The sequence below is a fragment of the Suncus etruscus genome, chromosome 9 (genome assembly GCF_024139225.1).
Source record: "Suncus etruscus isolate mSunEtr1 chromosome 9, mSunEtr1.pri.cur, whole genome shotgun sequence".
Classification (NCBI taxonomy): Eukaryota; Metazoa; Chordata; class Mammalia; order Eulipotyphla; family Soricidae; genus Suncus; species Suncus etruscus.
The window spans coordinates 46282902-46297764 of NC_064856.1; the positions used below are offsets into that span (position 1 = coordinate 46282902).

The following is a 14863-nucleotide window of genomic DNA, read 5'->3' on the forward strand; positions in this document are numbered from 1 at the left end:
CCAACATGCATGTTTCCCCAGGAACTTCCTATCCTAGATACCTTTCTGTCTAGGGGAGACTGTACCAGTCCCTGTCTCTGTCTACTCAAGGTACTCCCCCTGGCTCTTTATCCATTTAGGCTCTTACCCCTAATTCTGCCTAAAGAATGTGCCCTCACCTGAAGCAGTTCATGTCATGGCCTCTATTCTGCTCCATTCTGCTCCACACTGCCATCCACCTCCATCTCTCATCTTCCCTGAGCTATTCTTTACATGCACCTTGCAAAACCTATTGTCTTTCAGGTTTTTGCCACTCACTACCTGGTCATTATTTTCCTTATAAGAGTTTGAGTTCTTGGGGCCTGAGCGATGGTGCAGTGGTAGGGTGTTTGCCTTACATGCAGCTGACCCAGGACGGACTGCAGTTCTATCCCTTGGCATCTCATATGGTCCCCCAAGCCAGGAGCAATTTCTGAGAGCATAACCAGGTGTAACCCCTGAGCATCACTAGGTGTTGCCAAAAAAATAAAGAGTTTGAGTTCTTGCTCTTTTTCCTCACAAAGCTCTTGCAGATACTGTATCTCTCTCCCATACCCCTGCTCACTGAGCTGGCTTGAAGCAGCAACCTGTACTTTGTTCTCTATGTGCCCCCTGACTCTATAGAATTACATCCTTCTCCCTAGAGATTAGGTGCTCATAAAGCCACCTCACTATTTGCACCAAATCCAGCTCTGGCTGCTGAAATTGTCCTCATTCACCTCTTGCCCTCACTCATCCCATTGTCCTCAACCCCCATTTTCTTGGGCTCTATGCGACACATCAACATGATGTTGGTGACATTTAGTGAGCTATAAATGATGAGTGTGAGGGTCCAGGGAGATAGCCTGGTAGAGCTCATGCATGACTGAGTATAAGCTTGAGGTCCTGAGTTCTACCCCTGCACCTCTATCTCCTGAACTCTGCTGGATGTGGCCCCAACCAACCCCAGGATCAACCCCTATAAAAAGTATGTATGATGTGAAGCACTTCAAATTTTGCTTATTTCAGCCTCATGTGACCCTGGAATATTCGTGTCTGTACCTTGTTTTGCCTATGAGAAAGTTGAAGCACAGATTAAAGTAACTTTTTCAAAATCACACAGTTATATAATTGGCACTCAGGAGCCCTGGTGACTAAATAATTGGGCAGAACTGGATTTATTGGGTGGATAGATGGACAGATACAGGATGAACAAGTAAAAACGCTAAAGGAAGACTGGGTCAGGGTAGGAGAAAATGAGTTGCTGAGATCCAACAGTTTAGTTGGATCAATGTGTATAACACAATTAAGAGTCAGGTAGTGTGCTCGCTTCGGCAGCACATATACTAAAATTGGAACGATACAGAGAAGATTAGCATGGCCCCTGCGCAAGGATGACATGCAAATTCATGAAGCGTTTCATACGTTTAAAAAAAAAAGAGTCAGGTAGTGAGGTTTTAGGTAGACCTGAGCCCACCATTCTCAGACATAAACACTGTGTTCATTCTACGCTGCCTTTTATTCTAGCTAACTATTCTAGTCACTTAATCTCCACAAGCTGTTTCTTAGTGAAGGTACCAGAATGACCAAGGTTCTTCCTTTGTTCCTTGGTATTTATCTCAAAGGCTGACAGGTTTCAGTTGTCCTCATAGTTGTTTCAAGACTCCAGTGAATTCACTCCACTGATGCTAGAAAAACAGATGAACCAGTAATGAAATAGCAAATCCAAGAGGAAATTCTATAAACTTCTTTAACCCCCTTATTAGAATTCCTTTAGGTCACTTAAGAGCCTAAAGTTCTAAGCAAAATAAAAGTTTCCCTATTATTCTTTTTGAGCTAAATACAAACCTATTATAGGATTGCCCAGGAAGCCCCAAGGGGCCCAGATGTTTTTACATTCTTGGAATTTTAGAAATGGTGTCACCTATGTCTGATCCTTGCTCAACAGGAGCAAATGTCCTACCTTGTAATGGGTGCCACTTTATCCCCACAGGGATCTGTTTTGAGCATCTTTCCAAGTATAAGAAATGTGAGGAATTTCCCTGAGAGGAAGGACAGTCCCTTCTTAGCTATTTTCATGACTAGAATTGCAAAGTAAATCCAGTAAAGTGAAAGCAAAGCCATGATAGATAGGTTCCATCCAGGCTCACAGGGAGATTAACATTTAATGAGAGGAGCTTGGGATAGCTTTTAATACATGGCTAAAGCTGTATCCACCCCTTCTGCAGTGACCCATAGCCAGATTTTGTATCTTCCCCTCATTCTGCCCTTTCCCCCTCATCCTCTGTGTCCATCTGCCTGCATGCCAGAGAAAGAAATGGATGGGGCACAAATGGCATCAACATGAAGGAAAGGTGTGACAAGTGAAAGGCCCGAGACACTTGAAAATTACAGAGTGCTCAGCAGGGAATTGGCAGAGATGAGCTTCTATAAAGATCAGGTTGAGCCCCTCTGTGAATATATTTAACCAAATCAGTTGTATACAACATGGCTCTGAGGTCACAGCATCTGTGATGACACAGTTTTCAAGGAGCTTTTTTGTTTCTTATTGTTGTTATTTCCTTTAAGCTCATTTGTTCTTTAGACAAATATTTATTAAAGCTCATGCAATGCCAGGCCTGTGACCTGCTACTAACAATCCCTGATGAATACAAATTGCCAGCAGGGAGACTTATGTTCCAGAGAAGACAAGGTACAAGTGAGGAGGGCAGGGCTGGGCCAAGGCAGGTGCCCTCAGTCTGGTTTTTGCCAGTTGAAAAACTGACATATTCTTGGACCTGCCCATCCAGGAGATTCACATAAGTCTAAGAACTTGGCAACTTGCCCATGAGCACTGAGGCATTATGAGGGATTTCCACCTGATTTTTTTATGGGAAGCCAAGACTTTGGATAGAAATAGTTTCCATCTAACTTTTGATGTCTTCACTGCTGGTGGTGATCACAGAAAGAGTTTCCTACTCAAACCCCAAGCTCTCTTCTAAAATGCTAATAATTGATTCTTCAGGAAGCTGCTCATCAGCTCCCTATCTTAGAATGCAGGGGTCCATGTCAGCCTGTTGTGAACATGGCCTGGTTTACAGACAATTTCCCTCTCTCTTCCCATTATCCCTTCCATTCTGTGGGGAAGTGTCACTTATTTTCCACTTGGGAGTGAAAAAAGCTGACTCAGAGAGAACAAGACACTCAGACCCAGAGTGAGGAAACTGAAGAGTTAGGATCTGGACATCTGCCCTGTGTACTGTGTGTTCTGTGGGATATCAGGATTCCCCACCCCAGCCCTACTCTCCACTCCGTAGTTAAAAAGTACTAATATTGGTCCTTTGACAGCCCTGTAGCATCAGCACAAGATTGCCAGTGTAAGATTGTGTGACCTAAGCCTGGGACTGCCACAGCTGATCTTTGCTGTCCTGCTCATGCCAGTCCCTGAATCTCAGAGAAGTGTCTATGGACATGATGTGCTAGGCCCTAGATAGTGCCAGACTCTGTGCTTAATATTCCACCTTTCACTGGATGCACAGATTCTACCTGTATGTGTGTATAATGCTGAATTGTAGACCCCTCTAGGTCAGGTATGGGTCACATTCGTTCACCTCCACCAGATCCCAGGGCCCAAGCTCAAATCAACACGGAGCAAAACTCTAAAAACTGAATGAAAAGAATTTACTCCTATAGCGACACCCTGCAGCAGCTGACCTCTCTCCCATTTACAAGCAAGGAAACTGCAAAGTGCCAAGTCTCTGATTCCCCCCAAAAAGCCTCTATAAGAGGCTCTTTCTCTGTCTGTAGCCCTGACTTGAGTCAAAGTCTTCATCAGGGCCCTGGCAGAGCATGGTAGTAGCTTCAGAGCTCAAGAATTTTCAAGTCCTCCACAATCTGGGATTTGCCAACTGCTCTAAGAACCACTGTCTGTCTTAGTGTCTCTGCAGAAAAGGAAGGATCCTTTCATTTCAAGGACACACCCCCCTCAAGATCAATTGTATTTTAAAAAATAATAATAGCATTGGGCCTGCAACTTGAAGCTAAATGATCAGGGCAGCTTGGGTCACCTCTTCCAAGAATCATGGGTGGCTCCATCTGGGGCAGAGACCATCTGCAGAGGAGACAGAAACCAGTCGTCTTGTGTTACCATCAGTCAGCACCCCATAAACATCAAGGTCACCCTGCTTAGGCCCCTTGCATTAAATGTGTAAGAACTTACAACCCAGCTTGTAAAAGGCTGACAGAGAGGTGCCCTGCCACCCAGGCACAATCTGTACCAGAGTGTCTGGATAGATGCTCTGAATCTCCAGGGGAGAATAGAGAGATTGGGTGTCTTGAATCCTCTGTCTAACCATGTTCTTCCATTTAATATGCCCAGGCTCTTACATGAAGATACAAACTGATCACAAGATCTGCAGGAAGAACAGTTTTTCTCCATGGAGAGCCTGTGTCTTCTCTATTCTAGACCCAGCATCGTAGTTCAGGACACACCAGTTTTATAGCATAGTAGAAAGGATTTTTAAAATGAGAGAAAGTCCTGCATATGAGCACATGGCCCATGCTTTCTGGGATCTTCCCCTCTAACGGGGTAAAAAGGAAAATAGTCTGGTGTTTCATAGCATGTTGTGTGATTTAATTACTTGTGCGTAAACTGTAAAAACTTAGTGTAACCCAGCCAAAAGTGGTTTTCCTCTGAGTGACCTCCTTTAATCTAATACAAATCCCCTGATATTAGTGAAGTAAAAATTATTACCCCTATTTTTTAATATTGCAAAATGAATCTCAAGTAATTTTATCATTTGCAATTTGCAGATTACCTGACCAGTAAGATGCAAAGCCAAGGACAAATTCTTGGATTCTTTTTATTGTTTATAAGCAAAAAAGTGCAACAGTAACAGAAGTAGATTACTTGGATATTCCTCAGTATGTTGAGATCAGTTGTAATTGGTCTGTATCCTGTGGTCCAGCACAGAGAGCTTTAGTTAAGGCCTCTGTATTCCCAGGTCACACAGTCTCGGCTTTGAATATGTATAGTGGAATATTATTGGGATAATTGATAAATCAATGAGTTTATTGGGGTTACCACATACTAGGCACTGCATGAGCCTATCTTAGAGGGAAGAAAACAAAAGCTCAGAGAGATGGAGTCCTTGCCTCACACAATTGGTTTGGACTCCTATCTGATTCCAGGTCATCTTCATCCAAATGCCTCCAAGGTCACAGAGCTAAAAATTGAACCAACTGACTCCCTATGAGTCAGGAGCTGAAGTCAGTGGAACACAAGCAGACCCATCTCTATTCTCTAGCTCCCCACCTCCAGCCTTCTACAGCAGTACAAGCCTGTGGCCCCAGTAGCCTGCAGCTGTCCTGCTCACACCTCTGAATGCAAGTGCTATTTGCTATTGACTTTCATGCCATAAACTGCCACCTGGGAAAGGTGCTAAGGAAATTTAAACAAACTAAACTGTTCCTCCCTAATGGGCCTACAGGGAAGGGCAGCCCAGCCTGCAAAGTCCACAGTGCCTTTGGCCTTTGCAGTGCTGAGCTGAAGATGGAGATTGCATGGAGAGGTAGATAGTACAGCAGGTAGAGCACTTGCTGTGTCACTCATTCCAGTGAGAACCCTCAGCTCTAATGGCCATTATCATGGCAACTACACAACACAGCTAAGACATGGAGCCTCCCAAATTACAGAGCCCCAAAATTCTCAAGTCGGGTTCCAAATCCAAGACCCTTGACTTCAGGTCAGGCTCTTTATATCTATAAAAGTGACCCTTATTGCCCAAGAGTGGCTGTGTGCACAAGCTCCATGCTGAGATGGTACCCATGAGTAGTAGGGTCAGGGGACATCCTGTAGGAAGAGGCATTCCAGCTCTCTTTAATTTATGGGCCTGAGGAGGTTGGGGCCACACCCAGCTGTCCTAGGTCTTATTTCTTACTCCATGGTCAAAGTGCTCAAGAGGTCCTATACAGTGGCAGGGATGGAAATTTGTGCAATACAAAGCAAGCTCCCTCCCTGCTTCACTATCTCTGTGGCCCTCTCACAGTTCTTTACTTTTTGTTCATTTTCTTTGTGTTTGGGTTTACTTTTTATTTATTTGTTTGCATGTCACACACCTGCAGTACTCAGGGCTCATTCCTGGCTTTGCAGTCAGGCATCATTCCCGTCAAGCTAGACAACCATATAGGGTACTGATGCGCAAACCTGGGTTAGCCACATATAAGGTAAGTGTCCTCCCCACTGTACCATCTCTCTGACCCTGACAGTTCTCTTTTTGACTCTTGAATACCTTCAACATGATTGTCTGAGCTGATTTGAGGGCCTACACCTCTAGGCTTTGATATAGTTTTTGTGTCCTCTGCAAGGAGCTAGATTGTAGATAGCTTGTAGAGCCACTCACTATAGGAAGGAAGAAAAAGAGGGACCCCCTGGACATAGTACCAGTGGATTTAGTTGGAAAGAAATAAAAGACATTGGTATTTTCAAGTGAAACTGGCCAGACTCTAAAGCACAGAATTGAGTCAGTCTCCATCAGGGCCCTGGCAGAGCATGGTGGTAGCTGCAGAGCTCAAGGCTTTTCAAAGCTTCCACAATCTGTGTGCACAGCCGTGCTGGCCCTGAGCCCGAGGGTGGTGACTCAAGCATGGGGTTCTGCGCCGCTGCACACATGGGCCTTTGTGAGGGCCAGACAACTCCAAGCTGGCTGTGAAGTGGCTGTGAAGTAGCCCCAAGTGTGGATCAGAAAGGCCATTTAAACCATACATGGTGGTATCGGGGGTGGTGAAGCAGAGAGTGGAAACCCAGCTGCAGCACCCAGAGCATACCTCAGGGTGTGGGGTGAAGCCTCCCCCCACCTCCCCAGCCCAATTCAGTTAGAACAAAGTCCAAGCAGGGAGATGGAGCAGATTTTGCAGGTAGGAAGCTTGGAGTTCATCACCACACCACCTGGGTCCTCGAGAATCACCAGGAGTGACCCCAAGTACCAAGCAGAGAGTCACATCTGAGCACCTCAAACCAAAAGAAAAAGAAGGTCAAATGGAAACGCAGCCCCACAACCCCATCTATGTTCCAGCCAGAACTGCAGATGCTGGGCTGGGCCCAGGCCACCAGGGCCTTGTCCTCACTCTTTTCACACACAACTGGTTTTTAATTAAATCTGACTTTCCCACACATCTGCTCTCAAGTGTCCCCTTTGGAAGTGGCGCTGAAATGGGGACAGGCTGACAAATGAAAGAAAAAATGGAAGAACCTCCAATAAGGCCCATTTGTTGGAAAAGGAACAGGAGAAAGTTGGTGCCCAGGAACCTGTCCCCTCTTGAAGCAAAGCCCCACTGGGGAAGATTGTGAGCTTTGAGCCAGGGATGCTCCAGCAGCCTAGGTAGGTGACCCAGTGTGGCCTGTGCCCCAACAATGGCTCACTCATCTCTGCTGTGTCTTCTCTCCTCCTCCCCTGCAGAGATCTGTGCTGCTGACTGTGGCGGCCATGGTGTCTGTGTTGGGGGCACCTGCCGCTGTGAAGATGGCTGGATGGGGGCAGCCTGCGACCAGCGGGCCTGCCATCCACGCTGCGCCGAGCACGGAACATGCCGAGATGGCAAGTGTGAGTGCAGCCCTGGCTGGAACGGCGAGCACTGCACCATCGGTAAGATGGGAGGACAGGGACTCTTTCTGGCTTCTCTGAATCCCCCACCCCCAGTGTGTGCCAACCCTGGGGCATGTGAGAACTGGCCTGAAAGTCTTTTCATCTGGGACCCTATGGCTGGCATTTGCTAGACTTCACTCACAACCAAGAGTTTTCAAACCTTTTTGCTTATGCTCTGCACTTCTCAGCCCCAGGAAACTGATTCTAATGCCCCATGGATTAGCATTAGCCAGACTCAATGCAGCATGGCTCAGTGCTAAGAAATGGGCTCGTAGAACCAGGCCATTGCTTCTCATCTTTGGGCCAGATCAATGCCTCCCAAACCCCAGATTCCTTGCCTGTAACTGGGCTACTGAAGCAAGTAAAGAGCGTAGCACAGACTGGCACCTGCACAAAGATCAGTAAATGCAGACATTCTTCAAGCATTGCCATTCTGTCCAGTGCTGAGCTCTAAAGCTCTCCAGACTGCAGAGAAACTGCAGTCCAGGGAAAAGCTTGCTTTGTGCTTCAGTCACATATGCATTCCATTAGACCTGGGAACCCCACCCTCCTTCCTCAGCTTCCTCCATATCTAGGTTCTTCTCCTTCCCCTCAGACTAGGGGTCTCCTTGGCACTATCCCCTGCCCAAGCAGTGCTGTTGGCAGCTTTCAAAACAAGCTGATCGCTCTGTTCCCTTCTCTGTGCCTTTCCTGCTGCTTTTGTTGATTTTAAACACAGCCAGACATTTCTCTCAGTTTATTATCCTAGAACGAGCACTCACCGAATGTTCTTTATTGAATCCACTGGCTCCTATGTCTGTGCTTCAGCATCTGCTCTTCTTCTGTCTAAAGACAAGGTCTGTGATCCTACCATGTGCAGGGGACTCTGGGAGGCAGGAAGTAGGTTCCCCAGCAGCTCTGAAAGTCACCACTGTGTTCTTTTAAGAGCAAGAAACCAGCTCGAAGCTTTTGAGGAACAAAGGGATTTCAAGCACATGGAGCTCCCTTTTTATTTGCCTACTGGTTTTGAGGTTTCATTCCCCTTGTGCTTTTTTTGTTGGTTGATTGGTTTTGCTTTTGGAGCCACACCTAGTGATGCGCAGGTTTACTCCTCGCTCTGCACTCTGGAACTACTTGTAACACTGCTTGGAGGGCCATATGGGATGCAAGGGTATCAGACCCAAGTTCACATGTGCAAGGCAAGTGCCCTGCCCTCTATGCTTGCTATCTCTCTAGTCCCTTGCCTTGTTTTATAGCCTTAAAGTAGCTTGTATTCATGGTTCCTGCAGCCTCACTTGGATTATAAATAGCTTTGGAACACTTTCCACTTTTTATAATTAAAGACAGTAGTAGCCTCTGGTGTCAGCATAGTCATGGTGTGCCTGTCCCTGTGCTGAGGATTGTGGCCTCAGTTTCATACCCCTGAAAGTTGCCCTGTGAAGGTACAATTTTTCTTTCATCCTTTTTTAAGGACCTGAGGCTTAAGGTTGACTGAATTTTGAGAAGCAGAATTGGAAGCTTGGTTTCCTGAGCCTTGGTATAGGCTTCTTCACAACTGCTGGTTCAGCCAGCATGACAGACCGCAGGAGCACCTAGACCTTAGCCTTCAATGATTCAATCAGGGAAATTTGTCCTCCAAGTCACCCACAATGTAACCAGAGCTGCTGCCCTGCCTGCAATCTTCTTGCCTTTTTTCCCACTCCCTAGGACCAACCATGTGGTGCTGGGTGACTGGGGCAATAAGATGGTCTGGGTAATGACCCCAACTGATTACCTTAAGATTGTCCCTAAGACCCTTAAATTACACCTCATTAGCCCAGGCACCCTGCTTGTAAGCCCTGGTTTCTCCCCACATTCATATTTCTAGATGGCCAAGGACAGTTCAATCTTTCAAAGTGGAAGCCTCCCCTTTGCACTTGGTTTTGTCATTTTCCTCCAGAGTCCTCAACTCACCTCACCACCTTCCCCATAAATTTGCTCATGTCATACTTAGAGAAGATAAAAAGGCATATCACCTGAGTCCAGTGCTGAGGGATCTGGCTTCATTCTTCTAAGTTTGGTCATAGAGGACTCATGAGAGGCTTCACCTGGTGTCTTGTGACTATTAACCTGACTTAATAAAACTTCCATCAGTTTTGGTGTTCTTTCAGAGTTTTGTTTTGTTTTGGTTTTTTTGGTTTTCAGGTCACACCTTGGCTGTGTTCAGGGTTTATTCCCAGCTGCCTCAGAGGACTTTAGGTGTCAGGTATCAAACCCAGGTTAACTATGTGCAAGGAAACAGCAACTGTACTATTTTATGAGCCCCCCTCATCCCTTCTGTTTTGATGCCAAGAAGCCAATCCCCATACTTTCTCCTCTCCCACACACCCTTGTCATTCCTTCATGGAAAAACCCCTATTGGAATTACAGAGATTCTGTCCCAGATAAGAAGTACATCCAGGCAAATACACACAATCCAGTGAATACCTTGACAAACACAAATGCCATAAAAATGTCACAGGACATTGAAGAAGTAATGGAATGGTCATAGTGGCTCTGATAAAATGACTTTGACCTGGAACCCTCTTCCTCCCCTGTGTGGTGAGCATGTAGCCCCCAGCCTGTTTGCATCTCCCAGCATGGCACCTTGCTCTTGGTGGATCTCTGTTCATGGCCAGTTTACCCCTCAACCCAGTGCTGGAGGAACCTGACAATCACCTTGTCAGATAGCAGGGAATAGATCATGGGAGCGAAGGAAGGAAGCAAAGTGGGAGGAACCACTTTTTTCTGAAATAGGAATAAGAAAGAGACACTCTTCCATCTTGGGTGGCAATGAGAAGCATTTCCCCCTTTGTTTACTTTCAGGGAGACTTTTCCACAGGGGATTCATTTAGGAAAAGTCAAAATTGTTGATGAACAAAGTTAGATATGGAAAGTCTCTTTCCCTTGTCAGATTTTATTATTAGATGTGATCACACATCAAATTAAGAGACCTGACTTAGATTCTAGGCCAAGAAAAAGCCAGACATGCAATAGAAGCCAGAGCACAGACAGTCTGCTTGCTGTGCTCTGCTGTCCTTTGCCAAGAGAAAGACCTGTCCCAAGAGGAAAACAGATTATTTGGGCTCAGGCTCAGCATAAGAAACTTTTACCCTAGTGATATTTTCCAGGTCACCTAGTATCAGTGGGAATGAAATAGATTCTTAAGAGGGCTCATTCTACTTTTTCTTCTTTAGTAACTTCTTGATTTTTCTCCAAGGTTTGAATTACAGACTGAGAATAAGGCTAATAGAATTATCCTCTTTAAAGACAGTATTTTTGTCAAAAGGCAAGCCTTTTCACATAGGCCCCCAAATTCCTCCTGGTAAAAATTATATGATTCTGGCATCTTTGAGAAAGGTCTTGGGAAAAACTTGCTGGGCAGACCACACCTTCCTGGGGTTCTTCTGGCAGAAGGACTGCAGGAGTCTCCTGAGGATATAATTCCCTCTCCATGGCTGCAGAGATACAGCAACTTGATTACCTGAATTAGAACCACCTGCTCCTAGAAATAGCACAAAAATTAAAAAGCTGTTCACTAATGCTCACACTGACACATGGGAACAGATTCCTGGTATAGGAGAGAAGGTAAGATGGATCTATTCCTTCAGGAAATGGTCAGTACTAAGTCAACAAACTCATACTACTGGACATCATTTCCAGGACCTTTTATGGGTCTTTTAAGCTTTAGGCTTGGTCTCCACTTTCCTTAGAGAAAGGTGAAAGCGATTGTTAAATTTAAGAAGGGGTTTTCTTTCTTCCATTTTCTTTGGAAACATGCCTACTAGAATTATTTTATTCACCTCAGTGCTCCTTGTCTATAAAGTCTCAAAACACATGTGGGAAATGTCAGCTTCCAGTTTACTAGATCTCAGGAGAACTGTCCAACACTACAGATCTTAATCCTTAAGAGACAGCGTCCTCCAAGAGTAAAATACTGCTCGGATACAGTAAAGCCAGACTTCACAGCAAAGAAAAACTACTAATAGAAGCCACAGGAACTTCTGGAGTTCTCAGTCCACTTTTGGACAGAGCACTCAGCTCTCTTGTGTATAATCAGTCCTTTACCAAGAGCTCACTATCAGCAGCTGTATGAAAGCCATCTGGCTTTGCCACCCCCAGCCCTAACCCCTAATGTCCCAGAGATACCTGTGTGTGGCCTGAGAGGCAAAGATTGACAAAGAGAAAGAAAATATACAGGGATTTTCCCCCAAGTTATCAGAACAAGAACTTGGCTTGGATCAACAAATCCTTCAGGGAAATGTCAGCTGCCTGTGCAACAGAGGGGAGATTAGAGAGAAGTTTCAGGGTTTTATGGGTCCTGCTCAGGGAACAGGAGCTGGGTGCTAATACTCAAAACTTTAGTTCAAAGACAGAAGAGCATTGATGTTCCAGCTCTTTATGGGAATGTGTCTTTTGATCCTTGGTCACGTGTTGTAAAACCCGATGCTCCCACACATTGCTTGGGATATTCACCTTCTTTCACCGGGACTAACATCTCAATGAATGATCCAACTATCAGTCAACCTCAGGCTTCTGAAAAATAAGGACACAAAGCCTCTTGTGTTCAAATATTCACACTATCAATGGAATATCTTAAGATGACCCAAGAGGGCCTTTTGGAAACTTTTGTTGGTGTGATGGAGTCAAGGACAGAGGTTATGGAACTGTTAAGGAAATCCAGGATCTTTCAGACTAGTTCCCGACCCTGCCAGAAAAAGAGTATATCATCAATATGCCTGTCATCAATAGCTCCACACGTCTGTGACAGGAATGGAGACAGTGCCTAGAACACATCTGTGAAAGATAGGAAGGAAGAACATTGCCCAAGAGGGAAACTGTTGCCACCAGCTTCATCCTGAAATGCTTAGAAGAATGTGGTTGTGTCCTGCATCCTGACTACAAGGCAAACCAACACTTTGCATCATCTTTTCTTCTATTTTTTCTTTAAAGCAACAATGACTTTGTAAATGACCTATCAAGAGCATATGGTCCAAGATTTTCAAACAACAAATTCAATATAAACTTCAGAAAATATAATTTATACAGAAAAATATGGCATTGGATTTCCCCAGTCCCAAATGTCTCTTACCTTTACAAATGGTCAGGGACAAGAAAGCTCTAGATCATTCCTAGAAAACACCTTTTTTTTTACTGATGAAAGAGAAATTTATATTTTGATGCTTTAGAATAAGACAAAATGTTACAAAATATTTGAATTTAAAGGAAATCACAAATAGCAGAAGTTTTACTCTAAGTACTTTATATTTTAGAGTCATAAATATAGTAGGGATAAGAAACAAAATAAAAAGGAGAAATTCTTGAAGATTTATAGACATATATAGACATATAGACATATATGATATGTCTTGAAGTCATTGTGAGGGATGGTGTCCCTTGATCTGGACTGGCAAAACTTGGAAGTTTTGAATGACTGCATGTATCCTGAAAGCTAGAATTGGTAGCAATTCATATTTGCCTCCATTTCTTTCACTGGCTGCTATTCCTGACTGTATTTTGGTAAAATTAGTAAGTATTTTTGAAGACATTCAAAGCATATTTACTTTGAACAGAGCCATTTATCACTATAGAGGGTGTGTGTGTGTGTGTTTTTTTTTAATGAAATGTCACTATAAGAGAAAGCAAGAGCTTTAAAATCAGCCACTGGGCTTAAAGAGATGAAGTTCTAGGGTGGCTATAACCTTTCTTTCATTGCTGGATTCTCTATATAGGAAATACCAAAGTTCTTTTGGTTTGAGACTCTTATGTGGTCACTCTATCCAGTGACTGGCCCTTTGGAGCCCCAAAAGTCTGTGCAGCTGAGTTATCATTCTGGCCAAATACAAGAAAACAATCTGAACTCTTCTGTGACTGGATCCAGAGTTAGTGCAAGAACCTTCTGATGTAGCCCTCCAGAAAACTGTAATCTTAAGATTGAGAATACTCTCTGAGCTTAGAACCCCATGAGGCAACCCATCAAAGGTTCTCTGATGGCACATCTAAGAAACAGCTGATCAAACCAGGTGTTTTGAACCAAGACAGATGAAGCAAGAACCAAGAAAATGTTCACTTTGGTCAAGAGTTTTTATGTGATTTTACTCAGTTTTTTTCATTGTTTGCCTTTCTTCAGCTTTGTTTCTTCATTCTTGATGATTTAATAAGCTACACTCCCTCACTTCCCCTTCTAGCATCATCATAGCTATATATTAAAAAATGAAAGGGTCCATGCAAGCCCAGGTCAAATCCCTTCCCAAGTGTATATATGGCTCTAGAACCTCTGACCATACATTTTGTCTTGAAATTGAAACCACATGAAATCTGAACAAGACCATACCTGTTACCGAGCAGACTTTTGAGTCAAATACAAATTGATGAGCCACAACCCCACATATCTTATCCAGAGGATGGCGGAAAATGAGGGCATTTGCTTTTTTGAGGAGAGTAACAATGGGATCATTTCTAGAAACCTGGAGCTTCTTGAGTTGTGGTCTCTTGTGATCTTGCTCTAGCCCACAGATATTTTTAATCCTATGTGATATGAAGCTGTGAGGACAAGGCCAGCCTAGCAGACAACATCGGACGCCAGGGCATCTTCCCCTTTGTGACTTTTGTAGGAACATTTACTGGGAAGTAGGAATGCCAAAGCTGATCCTGGGAGTACAACTAGGTACCCTTTACATGGACAATGGGTTTATTTCAGGCCACCCTTAGATTGTCCCCCAGAAAGCCAGACTTTACACTTCTAAAAAAATCCATGTTTCAACATTAACTCTTCCACTGGAAAGCAGATCACACCTCATTCTGTCTTTTATGTTAACAATACCTGAGAAAGGAAATATTGTCTTTTCTTTTGCTTGTTTTTCACAGTGCCATCCATTGCCTGCATATTTGGTGTAAGATGTATGAGGAGTGTTGCATCTTACTCAGTGCCCCAAGTATTCTGCATGGGGATCTCCAGGGGTTCTTAACAAACAGAGATGTCAAGAGTAGCAAACATGATCTAGAGACATATTGGCCCAAGATGGCCTTCCCTATTGTCTACTAGAGACATTTCACCTTAAACTTTGTTCTCAATTCCTGGTCACGGGAAAAAGAATGCCTCTGTTCAGAGAGCTGGCTTATTCCTGATGCTTCCTCCCATAAAAAGAAGTCAGGTGCTTCTTTATGGTTAGGAAGGGACTGGCCTAGTGTTCCCTAAGTGGCAGAGCAGGGATGGCCACTTTCATAGCCCCCATCCTCCCTTTGCT

The 14863-nt window shown here is 44.3% G+C and overlaps 1 protein-coding gene and 1 non-coding gene across 2 annotated transcripts in view; both read left to right on the forward strand.

Annotated features, from left to right (window-relative positions):
- The window catches only part of TENM4 (teneurin transmembrane protein 4), a 569696-nt gene that overhangs the window by 455049 nt on the left and 99784 nt on the right, over nucleotides 1-14863 (forward strand). Inside the window, exon 15 of the mRNA XM_049780241.1 lies at nucleotides 7434-7619. Within this exon, the coding sequence (XP_049636198.1) occupies nucleotides 7434-7619 (186 nt within the window). The remainder of the gene's footprint in view (nucleotides 1-7433; nucleotides 7620-14863) is intronic.
- LOC126019686 (U6 spliceosomal RNA) lies at nucleotides 1320-1426 on the forward strand. The gene has a single exon (XR_007499315.1). It is a non-coding gene; the product is annotated as a U6 spliceosomal RNA (small nuclear RNA).